This window comes from Ruditapes philippinarum, unplaced genomic scaffold (genome assembly GCF_026571515.1).
Source record: "Ruditapes philippinarum isolate M1 unplaced genomic scaffold, ASM2657151v2 ctg19522_1_1_1_1, whole genome shotgun sequence".
NCBI lineage: Eukaryota > Metazoa > Mollusca > Bivalvia > Venerida > Veneridae > Ruditapes > Ruditapes philippinarum.
In genome coordinates this window covers 1-16,349 of record NW_026856811.1, presented here as the reverse complement: position 1 = coordinate 16,349, position 16,349 = coordinate 1, and the positions used below count along the sequence as shown (strand labels likewise).

Genomic DNA, 16,349 nt, shown 5'->3' with positions numbered 1-16,349 from the left:
CCCCTAAGACATCTCGACCCATGACACTTAGACCCCTAAGACACTAAGACCCCTTAAATTAACCTGACATTTTGACCCCTAATTCTATAATGTACTTGAAGAAGTTAACTTCGAAAAAATAATGTGCATATAGACGTTAATATAGAAAAAATGTAAATGTGTTTACAAGTTTGATTATTATGTAAATATAGAAAAAAATGGAATAATAATATGGAATAATAATATCTGTCAAGCCTCGTTACCGCCAAATGGGCGGGTCACCTCGGGACGGATATTCCGATCCGAAGCGCAAACATAATTATGTCAGATATTTTTTCTTGCATATTCTACCATATTCCATTATATTTTAAATTCTTTATTCTTTATTTTCAATGAAAATTTATATCATTACAATCGTAACTACTTTCATTCAACAGCGTATGAATTACAAAATCATTCATAATGGTAAAATGACGTCATCTTTATCGTGCCAGTGTACAGCACGCGACTCATCTGGAACCCCCCATGCCAGATGAAATTTCCGGCACGGAAACGCCAGTCTGATATGCAAGAAATGTGTTTACAAGTTTGATTATTATATATAATCTAACAGATATACTTAAGAAATAACATCGGTCTGAGAGGTGTATATCGGCTAATTAACACCGGTTTGGAGTTTTGATGCGTAGGAATTGACCACGAAGGCCGTAGGCCTGAGTGGTTAATTTTGTCGCATTAAAACGATAAAACCGGTGTTAAATAGCCGATATACACCTCTCAGGCCGATGTTATTTCGATTCTAACACGATGAAATAAGGAAAATCACTAATGTTATTTTTCAAGCGGTAATAACTTCCGGTGCCGATTTTCGTATAACGCTGTTCGATTTTCGCACCGACTGTTGCGAAGATATAGAAATTATTAAATAAAAGAAATAATAAGAAAAACGTTATTTTATCAAGTTTTCAACAATAAAAACTTACGTCGTATTGTGTTTACATCAGTGCCCCATTTATCATTCTTGTCTGTATGAAATAACGTCAGCTTGTTTATGAATGAGTTGTATACTTAGGATGCTTACGGATTGGCACCGTTTTGTCAAAATATTTGGCGTCCGCTCTTTCCAGTGGCGAGGGTAAACAAACGCAAACACACAAAATCCGTTGCTATTAATAACCACGGTCATAAAGAAATAACAAGTAATATTCTAATCTCTAGCATGCCAATCAAAGTTCATAATGAACAATGTCTTTCGTCCGCTCATTCATAAGTGATATACAATTCTGGTAAAAACCATTGAAAAGTTTATAAGAATATCTTGTCATCATATGTCTACTAGTTCATCTTCACTTGCTGCATTTCTTGCTTGGACGCCCTTTGATGCTTTGCATCAATGCTTTTCTTGTTATTAACTGATATGGATCTAATATGTGGCGTTAGTGTATGTGAGATATTATTTCGGAATAGTATGAAAAGAAAACATTATACGAACTGAAAATATAAATAAAAATGATTTTCATTGTTGCTTTAAACTGCTTTGTAAACTATACAATCGAGGGTGAAAACATAACAGCGCATATACAAGTAGTCCCTAACCGGTGTTTATTGGCAGTTTAACACCAGTTGTTTTCCTTCTTTGTCTATAGTGACAAAATCACGTGATTGTTAGAATGAATAATAAGTGATAATAAGTGAAATCGCATGAAGCCGTAATTTGTTATACACAATCAGTTATCAAGTCAAATACGAGGGTTGTTCGGGAAGTTCTGAGAATTTTGTCATATCTCCTATATTTTTTGTTTCTAAGACGTAATATTTTGCACATACTAAGATTAGCATATCACGGAACTTTTCCTAAAAGTTGAATAGAATCAGACAACAATAGCCGGAAATAGCAGTAACCATAGCAACACTATAACGCCGCACCGGAGCAGTCCGACTCTAAAGAAAGGTATAACGCGCTACACTAATAATATTTCGTAATTTTGATAACGTAAAAAATGCGCGAAAACGCTGGTCAGCAGCGGAACGTCATGACATCATTTCCTGAAAATATCATAACGTTATTTAAATTCTCAACGAATCAACATTGTTTTAAAGTTGTTGCCCAGAGCCACTGAGTAAACAACATGACGTCGATAGGTGACGTTGAATTTCAAAGCATCGTGAAATTTTGTGTTGCGCTGGAAAAGTCTTCCACAGAAACAATGAAAATGATCAATTCTACAGGAAAATACAAGAAATGCAGTCCGGCTACAGTGTATAGATGGCATGCTCGTTTTAAAGAAGGAAGAAACTCGATCGAAGACGATCCTACAGCCCGGACCTCGCTCCGATGGACTTCCGTGTGTTCCCGGAGCTCAAATCACAGCTGCGTGGAAAACGCTTTGACTCAGCTGCCCAGCAAACACAAGACGTCATACTGACGTCAGATTTAAGTCAGGTTCTGACGTCGGATGACGGTCGGAAAAACGGTTGGATTTGAATGTATTTTTGACGTAATAATCTGACGTCAGGTAGACGTCAGAATCTAACCATTATTTAACCTTTTTCTGACCAAAATCTGACCATTATCTAACCATTTTCCGACCGCAATCTGACCATTTTCCGACCACAATCTGACCATTTTCCGACCTAAATCTAACCAGTTTCTAACCATTTTCCGACCTCAATCTGACCATTTCCGACCTAAAATTTAACCCTTTTCTGCCCTAAATCTGATCATTTTCTGACCTTCATCTTATCATTCCCCTAATCTTTTTTTGTTTCACCACGTCATAAATATTTTCTGGCTAATCCTGATTTGATCGAATTTAATTTAACTCATTCTATTAAGTAACTTTCCCTCAAATGAAATGTATAACAGAGAACTAAAAGCAAAAATATGTTTCATGCTCTTTTAATTTAAAATAAAAGTTGCAAATTTAAGCTGATATATACAATTTTAGTAAATTCTGCAAGGTTAAATAATTTTCATAAATTAAACAAAATAAAACATAAAATAAGTTAATTACAAAACAAAAAGTATTACAAAAACAATGACATAAATGAAACTAAGAAAACATGTACAAATATTAAAGAACAAAACAATGTATGCACATTTCTTATCAAATAAAATAATGAAAATATTATAATTTTAAGAAAAGTTAAAAGATTCTGATAATAATGTTTAAAGCAATTTATGACAGATTTTCAGTACTTTAACTATATTTCTACAGCATTTCTAAAACATTTAGTGCCATTTTGCATATTTTGACCTCCTTTGATAATTGTCAGTAATGTATAAATTGCTGTCTTAGTTACTTCACAAAGTTATACTTTTAGATATCCATGAGAATTAGCACGAATTTGAGGTGTGATGCTTTAAGATATGACCTTCTTTCAGCACCCCTCGTCTGTCCGGAGGATATGTAGCGTTTGTAGCGCCCAATAGCGTGTGTGACATCATTTTCACTGAAAAAAAGAGAAATTTATGAAACATGTAAAAATAACAAGCAAAAATGTTTTCATGGTTATCTTAACTTAATGTACAATTTTGCCAACTTTTTATAAGAGAGCTTTAACAAAAATTAAAAGTAAACATAAATGCTGAACATTTAAAAAGCCGCTTTTAAACTCCAGTTTAGTATGGATTAAAGTATGTAATAGAATTTACAAAAATCTTACTTTCATATGTTTCTTTTTACATATTCACGTGTTTCCGTCCCTCCGACCTTTGAGAGCATGTCCAACACTTTAACTACCTGAAAAGAAAATTATATTATAACTTATGTACTGTATATATTCTACGTTTGAAATAGAACAGTTAAGGAAGTCTTAAATATTTCATAGTTTTGAATTAAAGCTTTAATGCCGAAATGTCTGGAACCAAAACGTCTTTGGTTATTTGGGACCGGAACGTTTTGGGTTATTTGGGACCGAAACGTCTTGGTCCGAAATGCTCGAAATCGTACAAATTCATTCTCAATTCTCAAATTTTAACTGACAAAAACATCACAGTTTAAGAGAAATATGAAAACTAAGCATTCTCTTTGGTAGTACTGAAAGGCATATTATAAACTCTTCACAAGCAGAGTTAAAACATGTCAATTTTAAAAAGATTTATTATTAGACATTATCGCGAATTTGTGTGACATTTTACTTCAGCTGTTCAAATAATGATAATTAAATTAAAGAGTGCTTGCAATCATGCAATTATTTATCAAATACAAAGTAGAAATGAATCTAAATAAATTAAACTGACCTTTTTGTTCAAGAAAATCTATAATATTCACTTATCAATGCATCCCGATTCCTGACCGACAGCCAAAACGTAACGCCTACGAATTTGAATTTCCATCCACGTGACTTTAGATTCGAATTATAGGTTAATTATGTTTTCTTTTCCTTTTTCTATCACTATGATTAAATGTTAAAGCACTATTAAAAACTCGTAATTTTGATACATATAATGTACCACAAATGATAATATTACAACATTAAATGATTGGAACTTGTAAACAGATCTGTGGCTATAAATAGATTTCATAACAATAACACATGTAACTTGCCTATATACAGCGCCACCTATATGTTTTATTAGGTTGCAGCGCCTCGATCTTGGTCTGTATTTATATAAGAACACTTCATTTGTAATCCAAATAACATTTGAAAATTTTTTTAAATGATTACAACAGCGAATAAGGATTATTTTTTGTTATTTTTTTACCTACCATCAGGACACCGACCAGAACCAGACGTTAGTACGACGTCAAAAAGAAACGTCTATTAGACATCGGTATTTTAACGTCAGATTTACGTCGTATTTTGGTCGCCGACGTCGTGACCAAAATCTAACATTATTCCGACGTTATTTTAACGTCATGTGTTTGCTGGGTGACGATCTTGTTAAGCATACGCAAGCTATAGTCTCGTCCTTTACCGATAGCTGGTACGTGGAAACATACAATAAGTGAATCAGTCGACATAGGAAATGCATAGAAATTGCAGGTGACTACGTTGAAAAGGTGCGACGATCGATGGACTTTAACGTCGCATAACGTTGCAAATGACGTCGGCGTGCTCCGGGTGTTTGTTATATGGTTATTTACTATTTTTATTATGTTTTAGTTTCTGTGTGTATGATGATGATATTTTCAGATACTGTACAGTTTATATTGAAATAAATGCGTATATATTTATATTTACGCTTACCCGACTACAACGTGTGCTATAAAACAATTCTCAGAACTTCCCGAACAACCCTCGTATTGTATATAAGGAATGAAAACAGACGCACAACATTTAAACAGAATATATATATACATAATATCATAAATAACAGTACTTATTTATAACTGCAATAGAAATTGTAAACATTACTTTTTATCTCGACTATTCGATAAGAATAAGTAGAGCATTGTAGTCACCCGAGCGTCGGCGTCTGCGTCGGCGTCGGCGTAAACACTTATGTTAAAGTTTTTGTAATAGTTGAAATATTTTCAAAGTCCATTGACATATGGCTTTGAAACTTTGCACACTTGTTCACCATCATGACCCCAACCTGTAGACAGGAGGAGGTAACTCTATCAAGCATTTTGACAGAATAATGCCCCTTTTTCGACTTAGAATTTACGTTAAAGTTTTTGTAATAGTTCAAATATTTTCAAAGTCCATTGACATATGGCTTTGAAACTTTGCACACTTGTTTACCATCATGACCCCAACCTGTAGACAGGAGGAGGTAATTCTATCAAGCATTTTGACAGAATTGTGCCCCTTTTTCGACTTAGAATTTACGTTAAAGTTTTTGTAATAGTTCAAATATTTTCAAAGTCCATGGACATATGGCTTTGAAACTTTGCACACTTGTTCACCATTATGACCCCAAACCTGTAGACAGGAGGAGGTAACTCTATCAAGCATTTTGACAGGATTATGCCCCTTTTTCGACTTAGAATTTACGTTAAAGTTTTTGTAATAGTTCAAATATTTTCAAAGTCCATTGACATATGGCTTTGAAACTTTGCACACTTGTTCACCATCATGACCCCAACCTGTAAACAGGAGGAGGTAACTGTATCAAGCATTTTTTTTACTATCAAGCACTAAGAACAGTCGAGCGTTGCTGTCCTACCGACAGCTCTTGTTATGATATACATATCAGTCGTTCTGTAATTCACCTTTTTCTAAGCAAATGTTGTCAATATTTCCATGTGCACTTGTAAATTTCTGTTAATCGAACTACTAATATCAGGAAATCTTAGACTTATTGGTTCTTTAAATACATGTACTATATTTTAATGAAAAAAACATGTACGTGTGTTATTTTTTTTTCGACGACGTTAGTATCGATAACTTTTTTATCGTTACAAATCAAATTAAAAATTACGAAAAGTAACAAAATACTCCATGAGACTCAGGTCAATATTGACAAAAACTAAGTTATGTTAAATTATAAAAATCCTTATCTGGTACTGAAATATGATAAACAAGATCAACAAGGAAAGTCGGCGAGTAAAATCATAATATCATTAATAACAGTACAGTATTAATGTACCAACAATAAACGGGATCATCTTTATTTTTCACCAGTGTATAGAATCAACAAGTGTTGTGTTTTTGCTCTTTTTTTTTTTCGTCTTCATTAATTTCCATATGACATTTGTGTTTACATTTTAATTTAATGGTATTAATTACATAGAGGATTAAGAGGTTAATACACGGCAGGAGAGGGCCGCAAGGTGATAATCGGCCCGCAAAAAGAATAATGGACCCGAGGGCTTTAGCCCGAGGGCCAATATTCATTCAGGGCCGATTATCACCTTCCGGCCCTACTCTGACGTGTATTAATGTATTTAATACACTTGGTAGATCTAATAGTAGCATTAAAAAAAAAACAACAACAACAAAGTTCTTTCGTTGAAATTCTTGTCTACTCTTCTACTGTTCTGTACAGAGATGTTTACTGTTTGTGTGTTCAAAGCAGTAGAATCTAGAAGCAAGTTTTATTTTCATTTTTTTCGGAATGAATTTGTCGTATTATTTCTTCAAATTTCAATAGTAACAAAAATGTGTTTGTACTAAATACGCTTAAGCTCTCATAATAAAAATAAAGGGATTTGTGCTGACAACCTATTTTCACTTTTACAGTTAACTGTTTGATGACGAAAAATATGACGTCATTGTTTCAGTTTGTGCACGTGCACATGTTCTGCGGGCTGATAACTAGTTCTTGGCCCCGTGCCGCAAACTCATAATAGGTCACGTGACACTCATAATCAGTTGAAATCATAGGCAATTTTGTTACTATATATATTAACAAGTGTAGTTCAGTGTAAGATCGGAATATATTTCACCGAGTGAGCACCAAAAGGTATATTTCACGAGTGGCGCAGCCACGAGTGAAATATGAACTTTTGGTGTTCACAAGGTGAAATATATTTCGATCTTACACTAAACTAAACAAATTTTCTTTTTATTATATGCAAAGAAACGTTTTAAAAAGACATTAAACCTTATACTGAATGAAAAGCGCGCCAAATAATAATACAACGTGACGTAATTTACGACGTCACGTCATTAAGTTGGTACCCAGTTCTGTGCACGCTGGTATTTCACTGAAACAACGTGAGGGGCTTAAATTCAAAACAGTGAAATTATCAAAGTGGTAATTTCACTGTTTCAAACAGTGAAATTACCAGTTTTATATCACTGATATATTTCTATAAACCACCGAAAAGCATGTAATAAATGCATGGTATCGATGCATCAATGCTCATGCTCTTACCATGTCTGTCCGCTGCTATTGAATGTATGCCTATGAATACGTAATATGTTTATGTATTTAAATAAAATAATTAAATTGAATGTTACGTATAACAATTCCTTTCCCAATAGTAGGTTTTGACATTTTTCTTGAACATGTCAAAAGTCGAAGACTGTCTTATATACAGAGGCAATTTATTCCAGAGAGTTGGACCAACGGTACTAAAACTTCTGTCGTTAAAAGTTTTCCTTCTGTTAAAGGGGACAGCAAAACAATAATCCATATTATCAACAGATCTCACATTTGGTCTTTTTATGACAGGTTTGTGTAACAATTCTGTTAGATAAACCGGAGCATTGCCAATGAAACAGTTATACATTGTACATAGCATTTTAAAATTGATTCTAGCTTTAATTGGTAACCAATGCAGTTCAAACAAAGAGTCTTTGGAGCTATCATATTTTCCGCGTTGCAAAACAAGTTTAGCGCACATATTCTGGATACGCTGTAATTTCTGTAACTCACTTTCTGAAATGCCAAACAATATAGCGTGGCAATAATCCAAATGTGAGATTACAAGCAACAATACTAGGAAATGTGTGGCGTCCTGAGTCAGATATTTGCGAATGCTCTTTGTTCTCAAATAATTTAACATGGCAGTTCTACACTTGGTCTTAACATCTGTTGAGAATCTTAGGCTCTCGTCTAAGTAGGCACCTAAGTATCTTATGACATTTTGAATTTTATCACCGGCGATATCAATTTCTTTAATTGAACATTTACCAAGTTGGGCTTTACTACCAAACATAATGAATTCTGTCTTAGTGGTGTTCATTTTGAGTTTATTGGCATTCATCCAGTCATTGATGATTATAGCACTGTCTTCAAGTTGATTTATAGCGTTAAGTTCATTGGTCACTGAAGTTGGTCGAAAGCGTTGACTAGCAATGTGGTCATCAGCAAAGCCGTACACAGATATGGTTGGTGATATCACATCAAATAGGGTTCCCGCATATGTGAGATAGAGCCACGGACCAAGACAGCTCCCCTGATGTGAACCAATAAACTGTATAATAACTGTTCATATTACATAACAGTTGTCAAAAATGATGAAAATGATATTTCATATTGTTTGTCTTTAAACCTCTCGTATAGTCACACCAACCTGGGCAGATTTTATGAAATATTAAAAACTATATATACAAATTAATATTTAATAAATTGAATATCTGATTTTCCTTACAATAATTTTGTCTTTAGATAGAAACCTTTCAATAATAATAATAATAAATAATAATAATAATAATAATGATGAATGATGATGGTGATAATGATTTTAGAGAGAGGAGAGTTTCCATTCAACTATTTCGGATAAAAATTTCAAATTATAAATACATTGTATATTTTTTTGTGAAATTATACATTTTAGAGATACAGTAGAAAGGAAGGAAAAATACGTATTGGTGGCATCCTTCGCAATGGACAAACAAAAAGAACAAAACTATGTTCGGCTTAACTTGATGGTTGTCAAACTTTCAACCCTTGTACTTAAAGCTAGGTTTGACCTCACTGTCCCACCAGGACCACAACTTCACCAAGAGATAAACAAATTCACAAAGAAAATCAACAATGGCAGAAGTAAAAAGCTGAAAAATCAGAAGCAATATGATTTGCTTTTCCCAAAAACTGGTCCTCCGAGCTCAGAAAGATTCGATATCACTTTGTTGGTTTATTTGTTGAAGAATATATGCCGACTCGATGGCAAATGTAAATGGTGGGCTGAGAAAGACAACAAAAATATACCCGAAACTGAAGTTGGGGAAGTTGCAGATATTGTACGGATTCGAAATGAGGTAAAATATTTTCTGAAGTGTTTGTCTTTTAGCACATGTAAATTATAATAAAGTGATATAAGCTAATATTTTTAGACAAGTCAAAAACACTTTTAAATGTTTTAATATTAATATTTAGTTTATTTGTTAACAAAAAAAGAATAGCGTTGGCCTAGCGGTTAATGCGACTGCCTCTCTACCCTGGGATCATTTATTCGACCCCTAATCGGGCCACGACCATATTTTTTTTTATGTTATACCAGTACTGGTTGGCTTCAGGAATCGGACACGAAAATGATAAATATAAGTTTCAAGAACTTGTTTCACAATCGAGCTTAAAGAAAATGTTTAAATCAACAACAACAAAATAAAAAACACAAACAATTACTTCTTTACTGGTGTTTATGTATTGTGCTTTTGCTTTCAGATTAATCATCTACAAAAAGCAATTCTAGATCAAAGGGCCTTCGGAGAAAAGTGGGACATTACTGAAAAGGTGATTAGAAACCTTATTTGGCAAAACTGGTTAAATACGTATCACATAGATCTTATACGTTTAAAAAACCACGTAGTAAATAAATGTTATTTTCTTATTGCTTTGCTTTAAAGCCCCATTTACACAGTCCCGGTTTGGTGTCCCGGTTTGCTTACCGGGATCAACCGTGGTTAACCGGCGTAGAGTCGTATCGATTCCGCGAAGTACCGGTACAGTTGGTGAACCGGGACAAACCGGGAGATCGCCACGGTTGTGTTTAAATGTTTAATACAACCGGGGCTCACCGACACTCACTAGCAAGGAAACCCATGACCGTGTTCTATCGGCTTGGCACCGGGAATCGCCGGGGAACCACCGTATCTATACGGCATCCATACCATGACAAACCGTAGTAAACCGGGATTCATGTTAATAATTGTTAAAAAAAAGGTAGAGCCCCGGTGATGACATGATGTAAACAGGCAGAGCTACGGTCATTGGCGACAACGCTCCGGTTGAACTAGGTAATGTCCCGGACGCATATTGTTGTCAAGTCCCGGTTATACAACAGTGATAGACGGTGGCGTCACAACCTCATGCCGATAACAGGCAATTTTAAGAACAGGCATATATACACTTGAAAAGCTACTGTGGATAATTTTGTTAAGTGAAATCGTAGAAGGGCCATTCATTGCTATTTCTTCTGAGGTAAGCTTTCCTAACTGCCCTTCCCTGAGTCGTTTCCAAAGGTACCTCAACCTCTGCAGGCGTTGTAAGCACAGTTTTCCCAACTTTGTTCCCCTTTCCTTTGGGTGGCATCTCTGCTGCTGTTTTGCAAAATGACTTATGTCAACGTGTTCAAGCAGTTTTATTCTCAAAAATTGAAGCATCGGCGCATTACCGCGGTGTCACCGGGACAGTACCAGCATCACCCGTAGCTTAGCCGTGGCGAAATCTACGATGGTCGGAATGGACCGTGATGAAACCGTGTCTAGTCGGGTCTCCACTGGGATCAACCGGGAGTACACCGGGTTGGCATCGGCACTTATCGTATATATCCGGTGCTTTATCGGTTACTGAATCGTGAATACACATGAGCTCTGTTGGGGATGTGTAAGCGCAATTTGATCTTTCAGAAAACACCACGGAACACCCCAGTTCACCGGTTTAAGTCACCGTTGCGATACCGTGGCCATAACTGGATCAGTGTAAATGGGGCTTAACGAATATAATAGTTCCTCAAACATGGTTTTTATTTTTTTCACTGACTACAGCTGTATTTCAACATTTGGCTTATCTTAATTTAAATAAATAAGATAATGGCTATTTTAAGTCAGAACAAATTTATCTAAATGTCTCAACTAGACACAACTAATTTATCTCTTAAACTGCAATGAATACATTTAAACTCATGTATTTCAGTACATAAGCAGTATATTAATATAAAGTGGGGGGTATTATTTTCATTTTCTATTTGATATCATTACAGGCAATTTTGCGCTTAGGGGCGATGTGTAATTTGCCTGACTTGAAGAACGAAATAGATACAGTAAAGATCAGCCGTTCGAGACAATAATAATGGAATCTCACGGATTTGATGACGATTACGGATATGACGGTGACGATGAGGAAATGTATAATAACTATAATGATTATGATCACATTGACGATTATACGGAGGAATACGACCATGATAACTATGATAACAATGATTACGATGATGACGAAGATTACAATGATTACGAAGATCACGATTATTACGATGCTCACGATGATTACAATGATCACGATGATTACAATAATGAAAACAATGATTACGATGATGACGATTATTACGATGCTGAGGATGATTACAATGATGACGATGATCATGATGACCACGATGATGTTTACAATGATCATGATGATTACGATGATAATGATGATAACACTGATTACTATGATCACGATGATTATGGTGATAACGATGATTACAATGATCATGATGATCACGATACTTACAATAATTACACTGATCACGATGATGACGATGATTATGATGATCACGATGATTACAATGATAATTACAATGATCATGATGATTACAATGATTACAATGATCATGATGATTACGATGATCACGATGATTACAATGATCATGATGATTACAATGATTACGATGATAATTATGATCACGATGATTACAATGATCATGATGATTACGATGATCACTATGATTATGATGATCACGATGATCATGCTGATTACAATGATCATGATGATTACGATGATTATGATGATCACGATGATTACAATGATCATGATGATTATGATGATTACGATGATTACAATGATCATGATGATTACGATGATCACGATGATTATGGTGATAACGATGATTACAATAATCACGATGATGACCATTATGATGATCACAATGTTTACATTGATCTCGATGATTACAATGAGCACGATTATTACGATGATCCTGATGATCACAATGATTACAAAGGTCACGATGATATCGGTAATTATCATGATCACGCTGATAACGCTGATCATAATGATCCCGATGATTACGGTGGTCACTTAATTCTGAAAATGATCAAGATAATGGTTATGGCAATGATAATAATAAATGGAATGCTAATAATGATGATTTTAATGATTATCGTGAAAATGATCAAGATAATGGCAATGATAATAATAACTGGAATGCTGATAATGATGACTTTAATGATTATCGTGAAAATGATCAAGATAATGACGATGATGTTCATAACTGGAATGCTGATAATTTTGATGTAAATGATTATCAAAACGACCAATATGACGTTTGTGATGAAACCTTTCACTATCTGAATCAAAAAATGATTATAAATAATGGTGTTTTTAAATCTTATTAACACGTTTAATATTTAATATATAAATACTTCTATACAAGGTTTGTTAACATTAACATTTAAATACCAAGCACTATATTTTCTACTTATGAAAAAGTATTATTTGAAAGTAATCAGTAATTTTCACAAACTAGATAAGTACATGTCTATATGTTTTGAATTTCAATACGGACAAGTTACGGTTTTTTCATGCGAGCAAGTGTCAGTTATATTTAACAAATATTTTGTTGTATAATTTATACAATTCCTAGTATCTATTTCAAACATTCTGATATTACAAACTTTATCAGGCAATGCTAATTAAAGAAAAATGAAGGGCGAGGATGGCGAGGATCTGTAAGAAATAGTCCAAAATGTTTTTTGTCTAATGTAAAAGGGACGTTAATATCCATCAATTCTATTTGATTCAAAGTTGATCAGTTTAACATTTTAAACTAGTAACATGTAAAAATATACAATTACTTTCGATTTATTTCAATATGCATTGATGAGATATCTGATGAAGCTAAAGGTGACCGATTAAGCATTAAGCTAAATTTATCAGGCATGTTCACATCAATAGAAATCAATGTGATGACATTATAAACATTCTTATATATTGATCACGTCATGTATACAAGCTCTGTTTAGATTATATATAGAGGATATTTGTTTGTTTTGCATGTAAGATTGAAATATAATTTCACTGAGTGAACACCAGATGCAATATTTTCACGAGTGGCGTAGCCACGAGTGAAAATATAATAGCTGGTGTTCACGAATGAAATATATTTCAATCTTATATGTAAAACAAATAAATTTTCTTTTTATTTCATGCTTTTTAAGTGATTTTAAGTATTTTTTACTGATTTTGTCGCGTAACGTCGCGCATTCTCCTTTGTGACGTCATCACATCATGACGTCACATCATCAATTTTGAAATATAGTTCTGTTAGATTTCTCTTATTTTGTTACATTTTAACCATGATTTATGGTGACATCGACTTTCTTTTCCTAAAGAAGCAAAATTTACGTATGACGGCATTTATTTCTGCCTGTTATTCCATTTAGTTATGATTTTCTTTTCATCCGCATTCAGATATAGTCCGGCTACAGTAAAAAAATTATATTTTATAAATTTCACTAGTGGTTTATCAGAATTTATTACATGCTTTTCGGTGGTTTATAGAAATATATCGGTGAAATAAAACTGGTAATTTCACTGTTTGAAACAGTGAAATTACCACTTTGATAATTTCACTGTTTTGAATTTAATTAAGCCCCTTACGTGGTTACAGTGAAATACCAGCGTTCACAGTTCTGGGTACCAACTTAATGACGTGACGTCGTAAATGACGTCACGTCGTATTATTTTTTGGCGCGCTTTTCATTCAGTATTTGGTTTAATGTCTTTTTAAAACGTTTCTTTGCATATAATAAAAAGAAAATTTGTTTAGTTTAGTGTAAGATCGAAATATATTTCACCTTGTGAACACCAAAAGTCCATATTTCACTCGTGGCTGCGCCACTCGTGAGATATACCTTTTGGTGCTCACTCGGTGAAATATATTCCGAGCTTACACTGAACTAAACAAATATCCTCTATATAATCACCTGATATATTACAATAAAACACTGGTAAGCATGAAATAAATATATTTATCACACACCCGTGCCGATTTTGCGACTCCGTAAAAATGGTATTGCACGGCCGTGCATATATTTTGACGTGCCGTCATTAGCGTTATACAAACATAGTGTAAAGACGCGCTATAATGTTAGCGTTATACTATAGGCGAGTCAATGAAAAATGACTCTTACAATTCTGCCAAGGGAGGTAATGCCTAGGAACTTCAAACTTGGTATGGTGATTGGTCATGACCAGCAGATGACTCCTATTGATTTTGGGGTCAAGGGGTCAAAGGTCAAGGTCACATTGACCTTGTAGGTAAAAACGGTTTCCGATCAATAACTAAAGAATGCTTAGGCCTAGGAACTTCAAACTTGGTATGGTGATTAGTCATGACCAGCAGATGACCCCCATTGATTTTGGGGTCAAGGAGTCAATGGACAAGGTCACATAGACCTTGTAGGTTATAACGGTTTCCAATCAATAACTAAAGAACTCTTAAGTCTAGGAACTTCAAACTTGTTATGGTGATTGGTCATGACAAGCAGATGACCCCTATTGATTTTGGGGTCAAGGGGTCAAAGGACAAGGCCACATTGACCTTTTAATTAAAAACGGTTTCCGATCAATAACCAAAGAATGCTTAGGCTAAGGAACGTCAAACTTGGTATGGTAATTGGTCATGACCAGCAGATGACCCCCAATTGATTTTATGGTCAAAGGTCAATGTCACATTGACCTTGTAGGTAAAAACGGTTTCCGATCAATAACTAAAGAAAGCTTTGGCCTAGGAACTTTAAACTTGGTATGGTGATTGGCCATGACCAGCAGATGACCCCTATTGATTTTGGGGTCAAAGGTCAAGGTCATATTGACCATGTAGGTGAAAACGGGTTCCGATCAATAACTAAAGAACGCTTAGGCCTAGATACTTCAAACTTTGTATGGTGATTGGTCATGACCAGCAGATGACCCCTATTGATTTTGGGGTCAAGGGGTCAAAGGTCAAGGTCACTTTGACCTTGTAGGTAAAAACGGTTTCTGATTAATAACTAAAGAACCCTTTAGGCCTAGGAACTTCAAACTTGGTATGATGAATGGTCATGACCAGTAGATGACCCCTATTGATTTTTGGGTCAAGGGGTCAATGTCATATTGACCTTGTAGGCCTACTTAATGATGGTTTCTGACCAATAACTCAACATCTCAAGTTGCCTTGGTTGATATTTTTATATTAAACTAAAAATGCTTTTGGTATACACATTTGAAGGTCTTTTTGTAATATAACTACTTGGCTGTCATTAATGAGGCCTACATGATTTTCCTCCAATTACAAAGTCTTTCGATAAATTTAATGGACCAGACGGCTATGAACGAAGCTATCCGATTATGTGGCCCCAGCTTTGCCGTGTGCAAAATGCGCAGCGCTTTTAAGTTTGGGAACCACATAATCGGATAGCTTCGTTCATAGCCGTTTGGTCCATTGAATTTATCGAAAGATTTTGTAATTGGAGGAAAACGGCGATAATCTTGATGTTTATTTCGGCTGTTGCGTTGTTTATATTACCGTTGAAGTTTAAAATTGACCATCATCGTGAAGAATTATATCTTCTGTGTCGATGGACCAAAGGATTATGTGAAAATATTGGAAATGGAATAAAATACATGGTGATTATGACGGTAGGGGTGCGAATTTTTTCCGGCGAACATTTTTATCTTGTACTGTATTATTACACGGAGTTGAATAGAATAGTGTATGTATATCTGTGATTATTATAGATGTTGAAATATGATTTTTTTTTCAAAACGGCTTATATTAAGTTTT

General features: G+C 34.6%; 1 protein-coding gene and 1 long non-coding RNA gene across 2 annotated transcripts; one reads left to right on the top strand and one right to left on the bottom strand.

Annotated features, from left to right (window-relative positions):
• Positions 1-3,301: 3,301 nt before the first annotated feature.
• On the bottom strand, positions 3,302-4,543 carry LOC132747756 (uncharacterized). The gene is made up of 3 exons (XR_009628157.1): positions 4,223-4,543; positions 3,646-3,722; positions 3,302-3,432 (listed from the first exon to the last, which is right to left on the bottom strand). It is a non-coding gene; the product is annotated as an uncharacterized LOC132747756 (long non-coding RNA).
• Positions 4,544-11,611: 7,068 nt separating this feature from the next.
• LOC132747755 (protein PFC0760c-like) lies at positions 11,612-14,455 on the top strand. The gene has a single exon (XM_060737249.1). The coding sequence runs from the start codon at positions 11,612-11,614 to the stop codon at positions 12,818-12,820; it is 1,209 nt and encodes a 402-aa protein (XP_060593232.1). The 3' UTR covers positions 12,821-14,455.
• Positions 14,456-16,349: the final 1,894 nt, after the last annotated feature.

Excerpts from the sequence above, each read along its gene's own strand:
- LOC132747755 (XM_060737249.1), top strand. The coding sequence starts at position 11,612 with ATGGAATCTCACGGATTTGATGACGATTACGGATATGACGGTGACGAT.